Source organism: Carica papaya, chromosome 1 (assembly GCF_054855325.1).
Source record: "Carica papaya isolate Zhongbai chromosome 1, ASM5485532v1, whole genome shotgun sequence".
NCBI lineage: Eukaryota > Viridiplantae > Streptophyta > Magnoliopsida > Brassicales > Caricaceae > Carica > Carica papaya.
In genome coordinates this window covers 19,155,598-19,172,202 of record NC_142309.1, presented here as the reverse complement: position 1 = coordinate 19,172,202, position 16,605 = coordinate 19,155,598, and the positions used below count along the sequence as shown (strand labels likewise).

At 36.7% G+C, this 16,605-nt stretch overlaps 1 protein-coding gene across 5 annotated transcripts in view; it reads left to right on the top strand.

The window, feature by feature from the left end:
• The first annotated feature begins 85 nt into the window (after window positions 1-85).
• Window positions 86-16,605, top strand: part of HAF01 (HAC13 protein (HAC13)) — a 38,247-nt gene continuing 21,727 nt past the window's right edge. Inside the window, exons 1-9 of one of the 5 annotated variants that reach the window (XM_088221284.1) lie at window positions 86-651; window positions 747-889; window positions 1,112-1,215; window positions 3,548-3,610; window positions 3,789-3,834; window positions 5,346-5,606; window positions 8,454-8,563; window positions 9,029-9,197; window positions 9,465-10,566. In XM_088221284.1, coding sequence (XP_088077410.1) covers window positions 874-889; window positions 1,112-1,215; window positions 3,548-3,610; window positions 3,789-3,834; window positions 5,346-5,606; window positions 8,454-8,563; window positions 9,029-9,197; window positions 9,465-10,566 — 1,871 coding nt within the window. In that variant the 5' untranslated portion in view covers window positions 86-651; window positions 747-873. Of the gene's footprint in view, window positions 676-726; window positions 890-1,111; window positions 1,216-3,547; window positions 3,611-3,788; window positions 3,835-5,345; window positions 5,607-6,371; window positions 6,470-8,453; window positions 8,564-9,028; window positions 9,198-9,443; window positions 10,567-16,605 lie in introns of those variants that run through there. The other 4 variants (XM_088221281.1, XM_088221283.1, XM_088221282.1 and 1 more) reach the window with 4 other exon arrangements.

Genomic DNA, 16,605 nt, shown 5'->3' with positions numbered 1-16,605 from the left:
CAAACTTACCCATTCCCTCAATTTTCCGTGTTCGGCATAGAGAAAACCTGGCCCAGCCCGGTTTCAGTGTTATTTAAGGTTTCGTTTTGAAGCTGGAATGAATGTCTGGTCGATACACGCAGAGGAAAGGAGAGGTCTGTGGTTTTCTTCGTAATGGAAATTCTGGGAAGTTGAGAACGGAGCAGAAGAGACCAGATTGATGCTCGGATCGAGAGAGGAGCAGAGTAGCAGCGGGAGAGAGAGAGAACAAATTGGGGGGAGAAGCCTGAGATGGAGATTAACAGGTGAGATAGAAAAATTGAGGGAGCGTTGTACTCAAAACCGACAGAAGAGGGTTTTCTTTGGGTTGTAGAAGTGGATTAGGGCACGGATCAAAGAAGATAGAGAGCTGCGATTGAGGGCAAAGTAGAGAAATCAGAGGAGAAGATTTAGGTTTTGTAGGGTGTTGTTGGGTCCTAAACCCAGAATGGATAGAAATGGGGGAACCGAGGGTGATTCTTGGCAAGTCAGAAGAGCATGAGCTGGCATACAATTATTTTGGGTTCTTTAGAGAGGTGGACAGAGGATTAGCCGTGTGTCCTTCCTCATGACCGAGAAAGAGAGAACCGGAGAGTGTAACAGGGAGAAAGGAGCTAAAATCTGTCGTAATTGGTATCGATTATCCTGTCTCTTTCTGTTAGTCTCTCTCGTCTCGTCTTTCTTTGTTATTGACGATCTACTATTCAGTTGGACTAATCCTTGTTCAGGTCAGGAGTGGCCTTTGTTGCCGGAGCCGTATACGGCGCGAGGTCGTTTTCTTGCCCACGCATCTGAACGCATGTTGATATTCTAATTGACGGGTGAACTTCTCCTGCCACCAAAATTTGTAGAAAAATGCCGCCTTCTTGTGGTGAGTTCTGTATTCCTTTTGTTATCTTCCTTGTTCTCTCTCTCTCTCTCTCCCCCACTGTAAATATTTACTTTTCGTAGTTTTGATTATCTTTTTCGTTTTCTATGTGAAAATGGATATAGCACAACTGGGTGAATGGCTCGTGCACTTTGTGATTACAGACTTTCTTCTTTTCTTTTTCAATTCTAATAATTCCGTTCCATTCCATATTTGATTTGGTAGATGATGACGAAGAATATGAGGAGAGTGGTGGTAACCAGCTTTTGGGGTTTATGTTTGGGAATGTTGATAATTCTGGTGATTTGGATGTTGATTACCTCGATGAGGTAAAGTTCTTTCTGCTTTTATACTCTAATTGAACATATAAATAACAAATCTTGGCATTCGCAGCGTGAAAGTGCATTTCTTGACTTTGGTTGCAAGTTCTAGATCCCATCTCCGCATTGTTTTCCATATAAAAATAATGAAACTTAGATTGCATAATATGGCTGATAAAACATTCAGCATGTGTGGAAGTAAGTTGGTGTACAGTTATTGTATGAACATTTACAACAATAAAGAGAGAGTTCATGTCTCTTGGGTGTTAAAATTTGGTAACTTGGAGGATAGTTTTGATAATAGAACATGATTCTAGTTTGGTAACTCTCAATAATGGAGCATGATCCTAGATTTCTTCTTGTTGAGGAATTCACTAGAGTTTACTAAAACTGCATTATGTTTAGAGAAACAACATTTATTGCCTTGTATGTCAAGATTATACTTCTCTCCTCATATCGTGGTTGACAAAATAGAAGCTGGTAACAAAAAATTGAAACATCGAGTACATGTGTTTCCGTTTTCCTTCAATTTCTTTTGTGTTTTGATAGAAACATAAAACTAAAAATATGATAAGACTGTCTACCATGTCATGTTTTTCTTCACATTATTCTTGGGTCTTTCTATAATATTCTCTTGTACTCGTGTTTTAATTCTTTTTTTTGAAATAAAAAATGTAAAGTGTATCATTAGTTACATGCACCAAGGGGGTACAAAACCACGTACAGGAGAATATATGTATCAGTTAGCATGTCAAAAAGTTCTCATAGATTCTCCATTGAATACAGTTGTTGCTTTGTTATCAAAACACTGAGGATTTAGAACCATCTCTTTCTAATTTATCCAGACCTTTCTCCCCCCCCTCAAAAAAATTGCCGATGGAATGAGCCCCAAGTTCTTTTTCCAGCTCATAATATCTTTCTAAGCTCAAATATCCTTGTTGACAGTGCCATCCAGTGCTTGTGTTTTAATTCAGTTGACGTAAAGCTAGTGGAGTAATTTCTTCTCCAACTATAGTAAGAATTATTAGAAAAAGCTTGAATACTCAATATCCACCAAGAATTCAACATCAAGAGAAAATCCTTCCAAAACTTTAATGAACTTAAAAATCATTGTGCCATTGGCCTCTCTCTCATCTGTGTTTAGGCATACAAAATTTGGCTACCGCCACTATTCTGTACAAAGATTTTCTGATATAGAACTCTACAATGACTTGCTAGGACGTGTTAGGGGCCAAAATCCCATTTCCAAGCATTATATAATAAAATTTAAGTGAGGATTATCTTTTTCTTTTTTGTTTTGTGTTTTTTTTTCTAAAGGGTGAATGGTAATTTCCTTTTGAGTATAATATAATATAATAAATTGTCAAAACAGCACAACCATTAACATTGTTGTGAAAATAGAAGGAATCAAATGTAGTTATGGAAAATTGAATCTTAGTTCAAACTAGGGAAGCTACTGCTGTTGGTAATCTTCAGATCGTCATGATGAGATGCCTAGATTCCAGCCTTTGGGTTCAAAAGAAGCAGCGTTAAACATGTAGCTAATGTAATTGTTATTGCTTGGTTTAGTATTAGATGTTTCATGGTGGTGCATGAGGTCATTTAAATATTCGCTGTACTATTTCATATGAAAATAAGATAAGGGTTTGCTTGCTTTGAATTCATGAGTATTGAATTCCCATCTATAAGTGGACATTATTTTAAGTCTCTCTTCAGAGGTTCCAGCCAAGCCGCTAAGCTGTTATGTAGGATAGAGCCTCTTGATTTAGGACAAATAAGGATTGATTTGTTTGCTTGGGGATTTGAGGATAAAACTAGACATCACATTTAGAGCTTCATAGACATCATATCTAAGAAGGTTTAGTGTACCACCAAATGGTTTGATTGCGTCATATGACTAGAAAATTATGTTTAATAGCTCTCAAAGTATTTTGTTTTAGAAGTGATATTACCAAAATATTTATACTGCTTCCCAAGGTATTTGCGAATAGGATTGAATTAAAAAATATGAATACTAATATGATTAAGAAATACTACTACATATACAAATAGAAAATACAAAGAATAAAATCCTAAATTTACTAATGATAGACTCCTAAATAGTAATAGTTTTATATCTGCAAGAATTATAATTGCTAATATATTTTGGCAATTCCAGCCATTCTGCATCAGCCTGGCATTATGTTTGTTTTTTGTAAATATCAAGTGTGGACACGTTCTTCAATTTTCAGTATTTTTCACTAGTCTGTTCTCATTCTCCTGTAATTTTGCCTTTTTGCACATGAATGATTATTTTTCCAAATAAGTTATGTTGATCATCAGAATAACTTCCTTTTCCCAGGATGCGAAGGAGCATCTGTCTGCACTGGCAGACAAGCTGGGTGCATCACTTACAGATATAGATGTACGGTATCTATCTTTCTTTTTGTTGGACTTCTCAATGATTGTTCATCAGAATTAACGTAATAACTGGTGCATGTTTGTGATCTTTTGTCCCTTTGGTATTTAGAGGAACATTGGTAATATCATTCCTGATGTTTCATTTTTTTCTTGCTGTGCTAATTATGTTGTTGACCTTCCAGTTGTTGGAAAAATCATCTAATGTGCGAGCTGACAGTGCTGAACAAGGTGATCATCTTTGCCACTGATATACATAATGAAGTTTTAATATTCTTTTAGTATCTTTTTTTCTGTATCTAATTTTGGCCTTTTATTTATTTTAAATTTCTTATGCTTGAAAATTTAGAATCCTCATGATAAGCAGTTAGTTGAAAATAGTTTGTAGCAGACAATTATGTATGTTCAGAGGTAGAGGTTCTGTAAATGCATAATATGCTTTTACCCAGCAGTTATGAGTTTGAAGACAGTCTTTCAAATTTATATCCCCTGAAGCTTGACAACTCGGAATATATCCTTATTATTTTTAATCGAGAAAGTAGCTTGGCCTCCAGCAAACTGGTTTCTTCTAGTTTGTTTGCAAAGTTCTGGATGGATCTCCTTTCAAAGCTCACAACCTGAATCTTGAGCATTACGACTGTATTTTCCCATGCTTTGATATTTCAATTCTCTCTCTTTCCTTTTCTCTCTTTTTTTTGCATTTATTTCTCTTTATCTAAACTCTTATCAGATTGGTTTTGTAACTTGATTCCAAAACTTGATCATAGCCTTTAACGCTTAACAACAGGCTCCAGTTGGGTTAAAATAGTAAAGTTATATTTTTAAAAGGATCTTTCCAATTGTGCTCCTCTTCCTTTCTCTGTCTCTCCTCTCTTTTGTGCTGATTGGTCTCTTTGTATTTTCTGGTTTTTCCCTCTTCAAAAGCTGTTGACATTCTACTGTTATACTTGACTTGGATAAATCTCTTTCATACTTTTTAAATTTGATTTTGAAATATTAGCCAAATATCTATGATTTTCATACTACACATAAGGTTCACATGCTCAGGTGCAGTCTTTATCACGGATGTTGGTTAGTCAACAATTATGACATGAAAAACATGAGGAATGTTACAGGTAGATAACATGTTAATGTCCATATCCTATCAAGTAAACGCATAGAAGGGAAAACTCCCTGTTCTCTATCTTGGTTCATTTGTTAATATACGGAGTTACTAGAGTGGTGGTAAGTTTTTCTACCTACAACATGTAAGGGCCTAGGGAGGAGCAACATGGATCATGATGTTCATGATTTTGTTTTACAGTGTGGTAATTTATCAAGTTTTGAGTTCTAATTGCAGAGAACATGTGATTTGCTAGAAGAGTTGGTGGTTGAAGTATTGAAAGATCCTGTTTACTTTGATGCCTTTGGGGACCTATATTCTCCATTGATTTGCGTGAAGAAAAGAAAAATGTATTTCTTTTGGCTTAACTATAATTTGAGTGTCTTCAGTATATGATATTCCAATTTCTGAGCATGAAGTCTATAGATGTTATCTCTTGTTGCTGGAGAAAGGTATTAATTACTTCCTGTCTGGAGCATGATACATGTGGTTTTCCCTTGTTGGTCTTTTATTCTTCCAACAAATAAGAACTATATGCCTTCAGGTTTTGGTCTAAGAAATTCTTTGATATAACTTCAGTCTACCAAACAAGGACATGTGGTGCCTTTCTTTAACAATATCTTTTGATTGTCTTTAATAGATTATGATGCGAAGGCTGAAGATGCAGTCAACTATGAAGATATTGAGGAACAATATGAGGGGCCGGAGGTTCAAGCTACCAGTGAGGAGGACTATTTGCTTCCAAAAAAGGATTTTTTTTCTTCTGAAGTTTCTTTGGGTACTGCAGAACATACAAATTCTGTATTTGATGATGAAAATTACGATGAGGATGTGGAATGTGAAAACAATCAAGGTGCAGTGGAGAGACAAGATGAAACTACAGTTATAACTACAATTTCAGGTTTAGCTTTGATCCTCATAGCTGTTTGTTTCTTATATTTGTGTTTCTTCCCCAGTCATATGTGTTGTCTAAGCACCCACAGAACACACATATCAAAGTGAAAGCGATGGTAAAAGAAGGAACACAATGAATTTTAATGTGGTTCAGCTATGTGGCTATTCCAGGGAGCCACCTGTGAAATCTTTCACTGTATGGGCCACAGCTTAACAATATGTTCTTCATTTCTTTCAGGGCTATAAATGTTTACTTATAATTATGATTTCCATCCTTCTGCTTGAGAAAATTATGTGCTTTTTATCCAACATTTTTTTAAAAATAAAAGAGAAATATGTTATTATAGACAAAATTACCAAGGAGTTATATAAAATAATTACATATTAATCAAGTGATCAATAACCATCCCAATCTCTTTCAAATCTCTCATGTCATGACCCAACAAAATAGAATAAAAATGTTAATCCATCTATCTCTAGTTTTTACGAAGTTAGTTTCAATACCCTTAAAAGCTCTCGTATTTCTTTCCTTCCATACTACCCAAAAAATGGTAAGCAGAAATAAAAATAAATGTTTTTTCGTTTTACATATACCCAACCAAGCCTACATTTCCTTACTAACAGTGTCCGTGATAACCCTATTCATTCCCATAAGCCCATAACCCATTGTCCAAATATTGTAAACAGCTGGGCAATTGAGCGAAATATGATTGCATGTTTCCATATCAGCTTTACATAAATAGCATCTATTTACCAAAGTGTTGCCTCTCCTTTTCAGCATATCAGTAGTTAGGATACTTTCTCGAGCAGCTTCCCAAGCAAAAAAGGACATTCGAGGGGTAGCTTTTGATTTCCAGATCTGCTTGTAAGGTGCTGTCAGCTTCTCACTTCTCTCTCTTTTACATAAATAGTTGTAATAGGACTTCACTGAGGAGCCCTTTTGCTTGTCAGATTTCCAAATTCTGCCGTCTTTATTCTCCATCAGCTTGATATCAGCTAAACAGAGAAGCAAGTTGCAATATTCTTTAACTTCCCAATCCGTCAAATTTCTTTTAACCCAAACATTCCAACCTCTGCCCCCACCACCTTTCTCATACACTTTCTCCACCAAGATACCTCTCTCAAAAACAATGTTATAAATGTTCGGAAATCTATCCTTCAATTTAGCCTCACCCAACCATTCATCCTTCCAAAAATGAATTCCCCCCCCACCCTCCCCCCCCAATTCCCAACGTGCCACTCAACACACTCCAGAAACCTACTGCCACGCCTATTGATTTTCTTCCATAAACTCATCCCATGCGGTTTATACTTCCTCCTCCTGCTATCCCGTTTCCAATCCCGCCACCTTGTCTCCACCACCATTTTCCATAATTTTCGTTACTCGATGACAAACCTCCTCAGCCATTTACCTTGAACCGCACAATTTATCTCCACAATAGATCTTAGACCAAGACACCCCCACCCCTCTGCCCTTAACATACATAGACTTCTTTACATCTTCCCACGTCACTAGATGGTACTTCCTATTCCTCTCATCATCGTTCCGTGGGAATCTATATTGGATCCTCTCAAGTTTAGCCACAACACTAGCTGGAATAGTTAGAATAGACGTACCTTATTTCCTGACCTCCTCTTAAGCACTGTATTAAGAAGAGGTCTCCATTCCCTGGAGATAAAGAGAGACATTGACCTGGAAATTTCATTAATAATTATGGTCAAGGTTTATCTAATCTGTTCGTGCTTGCTGCTTCGAATTTTATTTGTGATGACTTTTGATCTGTTTATTTATATAAAGTTTCCATAGTTTCTGATTCATAAGTAGGAAGAATTTCATATGTGGTCTTGCTTCGTTTTTTGGGATTTTCTTAGCTAAGAATGAAACTTTTCTACTTAACTCAACTTCTCCATGGGATTTGAAATTGTGGCTTTGGAATATTATAAGCACATGATTTACATGCCATTTCAGCATTGCACAAAGTGAACTTATCATGGATTTCAGAATTCTACTTGCATTTTGAGTCCGTATCATGTGTATCTTTGTTATCTTATGAAGTTTTATGTGATGATGATAGATCTAGTTTACCCTATGTGCCAAGTTTTTTGGACTTTTAGTTCCGCATTTAATGGTGAGAACCCTGGTTGTGAGTATGAGAAATAGCAATATATAAGAGGCTCATGAAACTTACCCAGTTTGATTTTTGGCACTTCTCATTTTTCTTAACCAGTTTGGCAAACGTTTATTTCTGGTTTGTTAAGTTGCCTTTATGTAAGGAAAAATTATTTCTTTAAGTTTCCTGTCCTTGTACACAATAGCCATCATGCAGTTTATAGAGGTTTGACATATTTGGTTAGCCATGGCGTGTGTTGAAAAATGTATCAAGTGGTATGGTTGTCTCTCTGGTTTGTGAGGCATGGGCATATTTTTTAGTTGTTTGAAACCTCATAATAGGAAAACTTGGAGCATGATGGGCTCTCGTCCTAAAAAATTACCAAAAGTTTACTTCTAAAATCAATGTGTTTTTTGGAGAGCAAAATTGGCTCTCAGTGTTATTTATCAGCCTTGCTAAGTTGTTTGTTTGTTGCTTATTAAGCATGCTAATGCTACTTAATAATACAGGGCGATACTTTTCCTTTCTGAGTTATGAACATGTACAAAAATGATGATTAATTGGATTTATCAGTGTTCAGAGCATCTATGGCTTATGAAAGTTACTTACCCCTGGAATTTTGTTTTCTTTAAAGATGGTTTTCCCTTCTTGTAGAAGATTATGTAATTTCTTAACATGAAAGCTTCTCCTGCCTTCTCATTTTCACAGGTGATATTCTACTGACTTTAGTATCATACTTTCAGGTGAGTATCTTGTTGACATGTCAGAGGGAGAGAAATCTCCTGGACATGATAGGCAGCTGGGCTTACTGAATGCTGATAATCAGTTAGAAGTTGCAGAAGATCTTCAAGAGGTCCTTCTTTTCCCCATTATTCTGGTGAATCATCATTATATTTGGAACCAGCCACTCTTTGTAGTGTGGTTGGTTCCCTCCCTCACCATGAGGGAGTGGGTTGAGTATGCGTATATGCCAATGTAAAATGGGCTCGAAGGGAAAAAAAGAAAAAGAATCATTGTTAACTTTGGATATGTAAATATTTTATTATATAAAGGATGTCAACTACATACTTCAAAGTTACAAAATCAACTGCTAATCTTGCTGGTAAAATCCCTTCCTGGGAACAAACTTCTGAAGAAGTTGGATTATCAGTGGAAATTTCATCTCCCCCATAAGAAACATGGCAATTTCATTACTTCTGCATGCTCATAAATGGGAGCAAGACAGAAAAACCAGATTGGTTAGAGTAGAGCAGCTAATTTTCATTCTTTGTTTTGACAATTTGGTCTACGTCTTATTATCCTGTACAAAATTCAACAGGTGGTGGCTGATGTTCTTGAAGGCCCATTAGATGGTAAATCTTTGACTTCGTTGCCTGTTTTGTGCATAGAAGATGGGATGGTAATCTTACGCTTCTCTGAAATATTTGGTATTCACGAGCCCTTGAAGAAAGAGGAGAAAAGAGGCCATCGATATTTTACATATAGAGGTATGCCATTCTAATAGGCAGTGTCTTCCTTCCAACTTTATCTTGCAATTGTCAATCGGACTTTTACTGCCACAGTGCAATTTGCTTGTGCAAATAACTTTTGCACCCTGCTAAGTACAATTTGTTTACTTTTGATTCTTAGTGGGCTTGTTATATTGTGCTTCTCTTGATTTTTCCCCACCTTTATATGTATCCATCTACCAATTACCATGTTTAATTTGCACTTTCTTGTTGAAACATTTTCAGTTTTCCCTTTTGTTATTTCAGAGAAATACAAATGTATGGGTACTTCTGATCTTTTTGAAGAGGATGAAGAGGCATTTCTGAAAGGTGATCCTCAAGGGTTTTCAATTGTGAAAGAGGAAGAAGCAATTCAACATGATTTTATGAGTGATGATGGCTCAGACTTGGTAAAACTTGGTGCCATAGGAAATGTTTCAATCCCTTCGCAAGTTGATGAGCCAAGAAAGGACTCTTGTGTTAGTGGGGAACCAATGGAGGACTTAACATTTAGTTTCTCTACTGGATGGCAGTCACAATTGTGTGCGATTTTTCCTCTTGATCAGCAACAGTGGGAGGAGAGAATTCTATGGGATGATTCCCCTGCAATGAGTGATAATTCTCAGAGTTCCAAATTTTCTGGACCTGACCTTGAAGGTTGGCTCAGTAGAGAAAGAGATCCAGAGGCTGGGCCTCGAGAACATGTTCAGATGGATCTCATTGTGAAGCCGGATGGGAGGGATCATACTAGCCTTGTGCATAACTATCCTGTTCTGTTAGAGTCATTTGATTCAGATAAGCCTTCCGGAACTGTGGACCTGCCAGTTTTTGAAGGCTACTTTCATCCTCAACTCTTGAGACTAGAATCTCGGCTGGAAGTTGGTGCTTCTAATCGTGGAGATGATGGACATGATAATTTGGCTGTAGAGCTCCTTCAAAGCGATGTCTTAAGGCACTTTAACAAGCTTACCTTACAAAACAGAGACATGATGGAAGAGTCATGGTTAGATGATATCATATGGGAACCACATAAATCTATTTCAAAGCCTAAGCTAATTCTTGATCTTCAGGATGAGCAAATGCTTTTTGAAATCTTGGATAACAAGGATAGTGGACATCTAGAGCTTCATGCTGGGGCTATGATATTATCTCCATCTGTAAAGCTCAGCAATGGTGATTCTTTTGAATTACATGGTCGTAAATATCAGTCTGGTTGGCAGTTCAATATTTCTAATGACAAGTCCTATATAAATGGAAAAACCTTTCAGCAACTGCAATCAAATTCTAATAAGCGAATGGTTCACTGTTTTAAAATTCATCATTCAGCACCAGCACTTAAGCTTCAGACGATGAAACTGAAGTTAAGCAAGTAAGAAGAACTCCTATACCTTCTTAGTTGTTGTTAATATTGTTAAAGTCTTCATTGATATCTCTTTTCAGTTTTATCCCTTTTATCTCTGTTCAACATGTTCTGGTGTCCAGCCTTTTTTATTTATTTGGCACCCTCTTCAGATGCATTTAAGTGTAAATACAGTTTCCCTGAGTTCACAAGATGAACATAATGTATAATAATCACACTCAGTCAGGATTAGCAAATTATTTATCTAACTACTGAAGTGGAGTTGAGGGAGCTGCTTATGTTATTTGATTCCCTTAGATGGTATAAGGAAACAGGAAGAGTTGGTTATCATTCTTGTTTTGGCCGAGTTACTGCCCCTTTTGTTTAAGCTGAAGGAATTGATCCCTAGTAAAAGTCTCATCCACCATACATGGTGGAGAGGAGTCACCATTGGGTCCAAGGCTATTTAGTTTGGTTATCAAAGAATTAAATTAGTAAAAAAGAAAGAATGAGGTCCAATACTGGATTCTGCTGACAAGAAATTTTTTTTATCATTTGTGTTAGGTTTTGGACAGTGACGAAAATCTAGCAAATTTACACTCAGTTTTGTAATTGTTTTTTGTTTGAAAGAATGTCCATTATGACAGTTATTATCATACTAACAAAATCTATGTTTAGAAGATGTTCAACATTAAGAAAATTATGGATGGTTGTAGTTCCTAAAAAGGGTTTTATGATTAATTTCGGGTCATATAAATCATTTGTCATAGTATCATTTAAGTAACAAGGAAAATAGATCACTGAAAGAGGGGAAAAAGAGAGCATCTGGAATAGTATTTGATTTCTCATCTATAGCATATTTGATAGAAAATTCTTAGAATAAAAGCTTCCTAAGTTTTTCTTTTAGTTTCTAATCTCAATGTCCTTGATGTGGGCAATTGGGTTGAATCTCATTCTTCTAATCTTCAACGGATATATATCTATTGGAACTCGTATTTTGAGAGATAAACGTGTGATCTATTTACTCATATTTTCCTCATACTCATAAAGTCATTTTACAGGAGTTTGATATACTTGTTTGCTTCAGCTGCATGTGGGTGATTATTTTTATGTAATTCTTCATCTAAAGGTAAATGAACTTATACTTCAATCTAATTAGAGAGTATTTGAGATTTGCTTATTTGTTGCTTATAAGCAACTTTAACCACTCAGCTCTGACCTCCGTGTTTGGTAATAAAAAAAGATGTTCATTAAGTTCTTGAGAGTGACTTTAAGAGGTAGATAATATGTATATAATTTATGTATATATATCTTATAGAAAAAGAAATATTATAAGAAAGAAGAGAAAAAAGCACAACATTGGAAGACAAAAAATCATCCTCAGCATATTTCCAAAAAAAAGTTATTCCTAAGCTGGAAAAAAGGAAAGGAAAATAAGGGGAAGAAAACCATCAAAGGAGGAATGCATCCTTATTTTTTTGCAAAATAGTCAAAGAGCCATCCCTAAATATTAGGAGCCTTGGCTTAGGAAGCAACAAAAAAAACATTCTGTTCCATAGGAGAGACGCATGAAAATATCGATCCTCAAAGAGTCTAGCATTAGTTTTGCAACCATAACACCCCTAAACCAGCTGATATAGCTCCTCTACAAAGCACATTAGCTTCCTTTAAGGAATATAGAAAATGTATTCTGACTATTGACAAGTCGATGAGAAGGGGGAGAATCATGGTGAATGGATGTTATATTTTGCAAGAAAGCTGCAGAGTTTTGTAACTACATTCTATCATGCTGTCTGGTGGTATATAGTCTTTGGACATGGTTTATGGTTTGTTAGGGTAAATTGAGTTAGCGGAGTCAGTGAGGGAAGAGATTTGGACGTGGGAGGGGTTATGTAAAAAGTTGTAAATCTTATTCCATTAACTATTTTTTGGGTGGTGTGGAAAAAGAGGAATAGTAGGGCATGGGAGGGGTTTGTAAAAAGTTGTAAATCTTATTCCATTGACTCTTTTTTGGGCGGTGTGGAAAGAGGGGAATTGAAGGGGAGATATCTAAAATTAAAGATAGATGAGTTTATTATTTTGGTGCTTTGATTTTGGGACATTGACATATATAAGATGGATGATTGTCAGAATAGCCCGGAAACTAAAAGTGTTAAAAGAATGGATCAAGGAGTGAACGAAAGATGAGAGAAAGAGAGAAAGGGAGGAATTCGACAACATTTTGATGGAAATTAATGAGATTGATCAGAGGGAGGGGGAGGGAGACTTGGAAGCGACTGAATTAAGCAAAGGGACTGTTTGAAGATGAATCTGGCTAATCTGCTTAAGACAAGAAATTTCCTGGAAACAAAAGTCCAGGAGAGATGGCTGCAGGAAGGGGACAGGAATACAAAATATTTCCATGCTATGGCTAGTCATAGGAGGAGAAGCTACTGTATTACTGAACTTTGGTATGAAGGAAAGAAGGTGAATGGAAACCGGGAATTGAGAGATGCTGCCAGAAAGTATTTTACCAGGATGTATGAGGAAGAGTATGAGAAAAGACCCACTTTGGAGGGCCTTAATTTTAACAGGCTGTCCGAGGGTAGCAGAAACAGGTTGGAGGAAGATTTTTTGGAAGAGGAAATTAAAGAGTATTTGAATATGTGTAATGGAGACAAAGCTCCGGGGCCGGATGAATTCATTATGAAGTTTATAGAAAAATTTTGGTATGTGATCAAGGATGATGTTGTGGAGTTGTTTAAGGAGATGCATAAAACCGGTAAATTCGTGAAAGCCCTCAATACCACCTTTGTTGCCCTCATTCCCAAAAAGAAAGATGCCAAGGATTTTGGCGACTTTAGACCAATAAGTTTGGTGGGATGTATACATAAACATATTGCTAAAGTTTTGGTATGAAGGCTTTCTAGGGTTCTTGGGGAGATAATTGGGGAAAACCAACATGCTTTTGTGGAAGGACATCAAATCCTTGATGCTGTTATGGCGGCAAATGAAGTGGTGGATGATTTGGTGGCTGGTAAAAAAGAGGGTTTGATTTGCAAGCTTGACATGGAGAAAGCGTATGACCATGTAAGTTGGAGCTTTATGGATTACATGCTGGGAATGTTTGGTTTTGGTCAGAAATGGAGACTTTAGATGCATACATGTATGACTACAACTTTTTCGGTCCTTATTAATGGAGGACTGTCAGCTTTCTTCAAGGCATCAAGGGGGTTAAGACAAGGAGACCTCCTATCCCTGTTGCTGTTTATTTTATATATGGAAGCTCTGAATGAGCTGATGAATAAGGTAAAGGAGCTGCATCTCTTTAAAGGGGTGGGAGTGGGTAGGGTAGGGGAAATGTGACACTTAGGGTTTCTCACCTCTTTTTTGCTGATGATACCTTAATTTTCTGCCAACCATATGTGAGGAATCTTCTTCACTTAAGATGTGTTTTATTGTGTTTCCAAGGGGTCTCGGGTTTGAAGATAAATCTCCAACAATCGGAATTGGTAAGAGTAGGGGAAGATAGGGATGGAAGTCTGTACGCAGATGTGCCGGAATGTAAAGAGGTCTCATTACCAATTAAATACCTTGGTTTGCCACTGGGAGCCAAATACAAAAACAATGTTTCTTGGGAACTGGTGGTGGAAATCTATAAGAGAAGATTAGCTAGTTGGAAGAGGATTTCTTATCAAAAGGTGGGAGACTTATTCTAATCAAGAGTACAATGACCAACTTACCTATCTATTATTTATCCACTCTCACTGTGCCGGTGAACATTGCAAAGAAATTGGAAGCCATCCAAAGTAAATTTCTTTGGGCTGATGATGAGGAGAATTGAAAATTTCACTTGGTTAAATGGGAGGAAATCAAAAAGCCTCTCAAACAAGGTGGGCTTGGAATCAGATCTTTTGTTGATTTAAATGTGGGATTACAAGGTAAATGACTTTGGAGATTTCTGGTGGAGGATAACAGACTGTGGAGGAAGATTGTTTGGTTAGATGGGGTGATCTGAATTGGGATAAAGGTAAGGATAGGGTGACCACATGGTTCAAGCTTATGGAGGAAAATCTTGATGCTGTGGCCTTAATTTCAGAATAATCTGCAGTGGAAGTTTTTGCAGGGGTAACAAAATTAGATTTTGGAGGGATGTTTGGACTGATAATGATTGCTTGATGAGGAGATTCCCAAGAATTTTTGCAATTGCACAGTCACAAAATATGTTGGTGCAGGATGCACACAGAATCAATAATGGTAGTGTGGATTGGCTGATTAATGTCAGAAGAAATCTTCATGATCTGGAAGTCAGAGAATTTGAGAGCCTGTTACAGCTCCTGGCAGTACAACAAGTAAATTCTAGGGAGGATAAGGTGCTGTGGAAACTGGAAAAGAATGGTAGCTATTCTGTCAAATCCTGTTACATTTACTTAATGAGGAGGGACCATGATTGAATTCCAAATTTTCCGATGAGGCAGATATGGAAAGCAAAAGTGCCTGCAAGAGTAGCTTTTTTTTGCTAGGGAAGCTTGCAGGGAATGCAAATTGACTATTGATAAATTAAATCAAGTGGGCTGTTTATCCCCAACCGGTGCTATATGTGTTTGAAATATGAAGAATCTTGTAACCATGTATTGCTGTGGTGTCTTGTGACTTTTGGTCTTTGGAGTTTAATTTACAGCTTAATAGGTATTAGTTGGGTTATGTCGGGGTCTGTAAGGGAGGAACTATGGGCGTGGGAAGGTGTGCATTTAGATAGTAGATTGACTAAATTTATTTCATTGACCATTTTTCGTATTCTTTGAAAAGAGATAAATTTTAGAGCTTTAGAGGGTAAAAAGGTTGATTTGTATAGAATGAGAGATAGATAGATGCATTATTTTGAATTTATTTTATTAGGACATGACATTATTAGTGATGAAGATTTTAGGAATATCGTTGATGCTCTAACTACATTGTAAAGATTTTGTAAATGAGTGGTATTCCCTGTTTTCATGGTACCTTGTTAATATATATACTTCACACTTTTTATTTCAGAAAAAAAAATAGGATGGATGATTTTGGGAATGTAGTAGATTTTTGAAATAAAAAGTATAAATATAATAACAGAGCACCAAGGGGGTGCATCCGAGATTTTTTAAATAAGGTACGCCCAGTTTTCATGGTACCTTGTTAATATATATACTTCACACTTTTTATTTCAGAAAAAGAAGGATGGATGATTTTGGAAATGTAGTAGATTTTTGAAATGAGAAGTATATAATAACAAAGCACCAAGAGGGTGCAATCCATGTACAAAAGTATTACATATTGGTTAGGCAATCAATAAAATACCCAAAATCACCGCTCTATACACACCATGTCCCAAAATTAAAGACCCAAAAAGATATAACCATCTATCTCTAATTTTAGTAAAGTTATTTTCTATTCCTTTGCAAATCTTTTTATTCCTTTTCTTCCATACAATCCAAAAAACTGAGTGGAATAAGATTAACCAATTTCCTCCTTCCTCTACCCAGACCAGCTCACGCCCCCAATTCCTCTCCAACCGACCCAGCTGTCACCAAGTTCACCCTGGACAGTCTAAAGATTGAGCACCATAACTCGTACACAGCAGGACAATGAAGAAGAAGATGATTGCAGGTTTCAGCCTCACACTTGCACATACAACATCTGATCACCAGCACCATACCCTTTCTCAACCAAATTATCCACAGTTAAAATACAATTCCTGCTGGCCTCCCAAGCAAAAAGAGCAATCTTGAGGCTGAACTTTCCAAATCTGGTTGGCAGGAAAATTATTAAATCTGCAACTATTCCCTTTCATGATATACTGATAGTAAGATTTTACTGTAAATGTCTTATTTTTCTTGTGCTTCCAGACCAACCTGTCTCTATCACCAGTTAATTTAACATTGGACAGCACCCGAAGCATAGCCTTGTACTCCTCCACTTCCCAATCTTTAAGGTTTCTTGTCACCGCAATGTTCTATGCTCCCCCTACCCCCATCCTCATACCACATCTCCTCTGCATAGGCATTTTTATTCTGCGCTATTGCGAATATTCTAGGAAACCTATCCATAAAACAG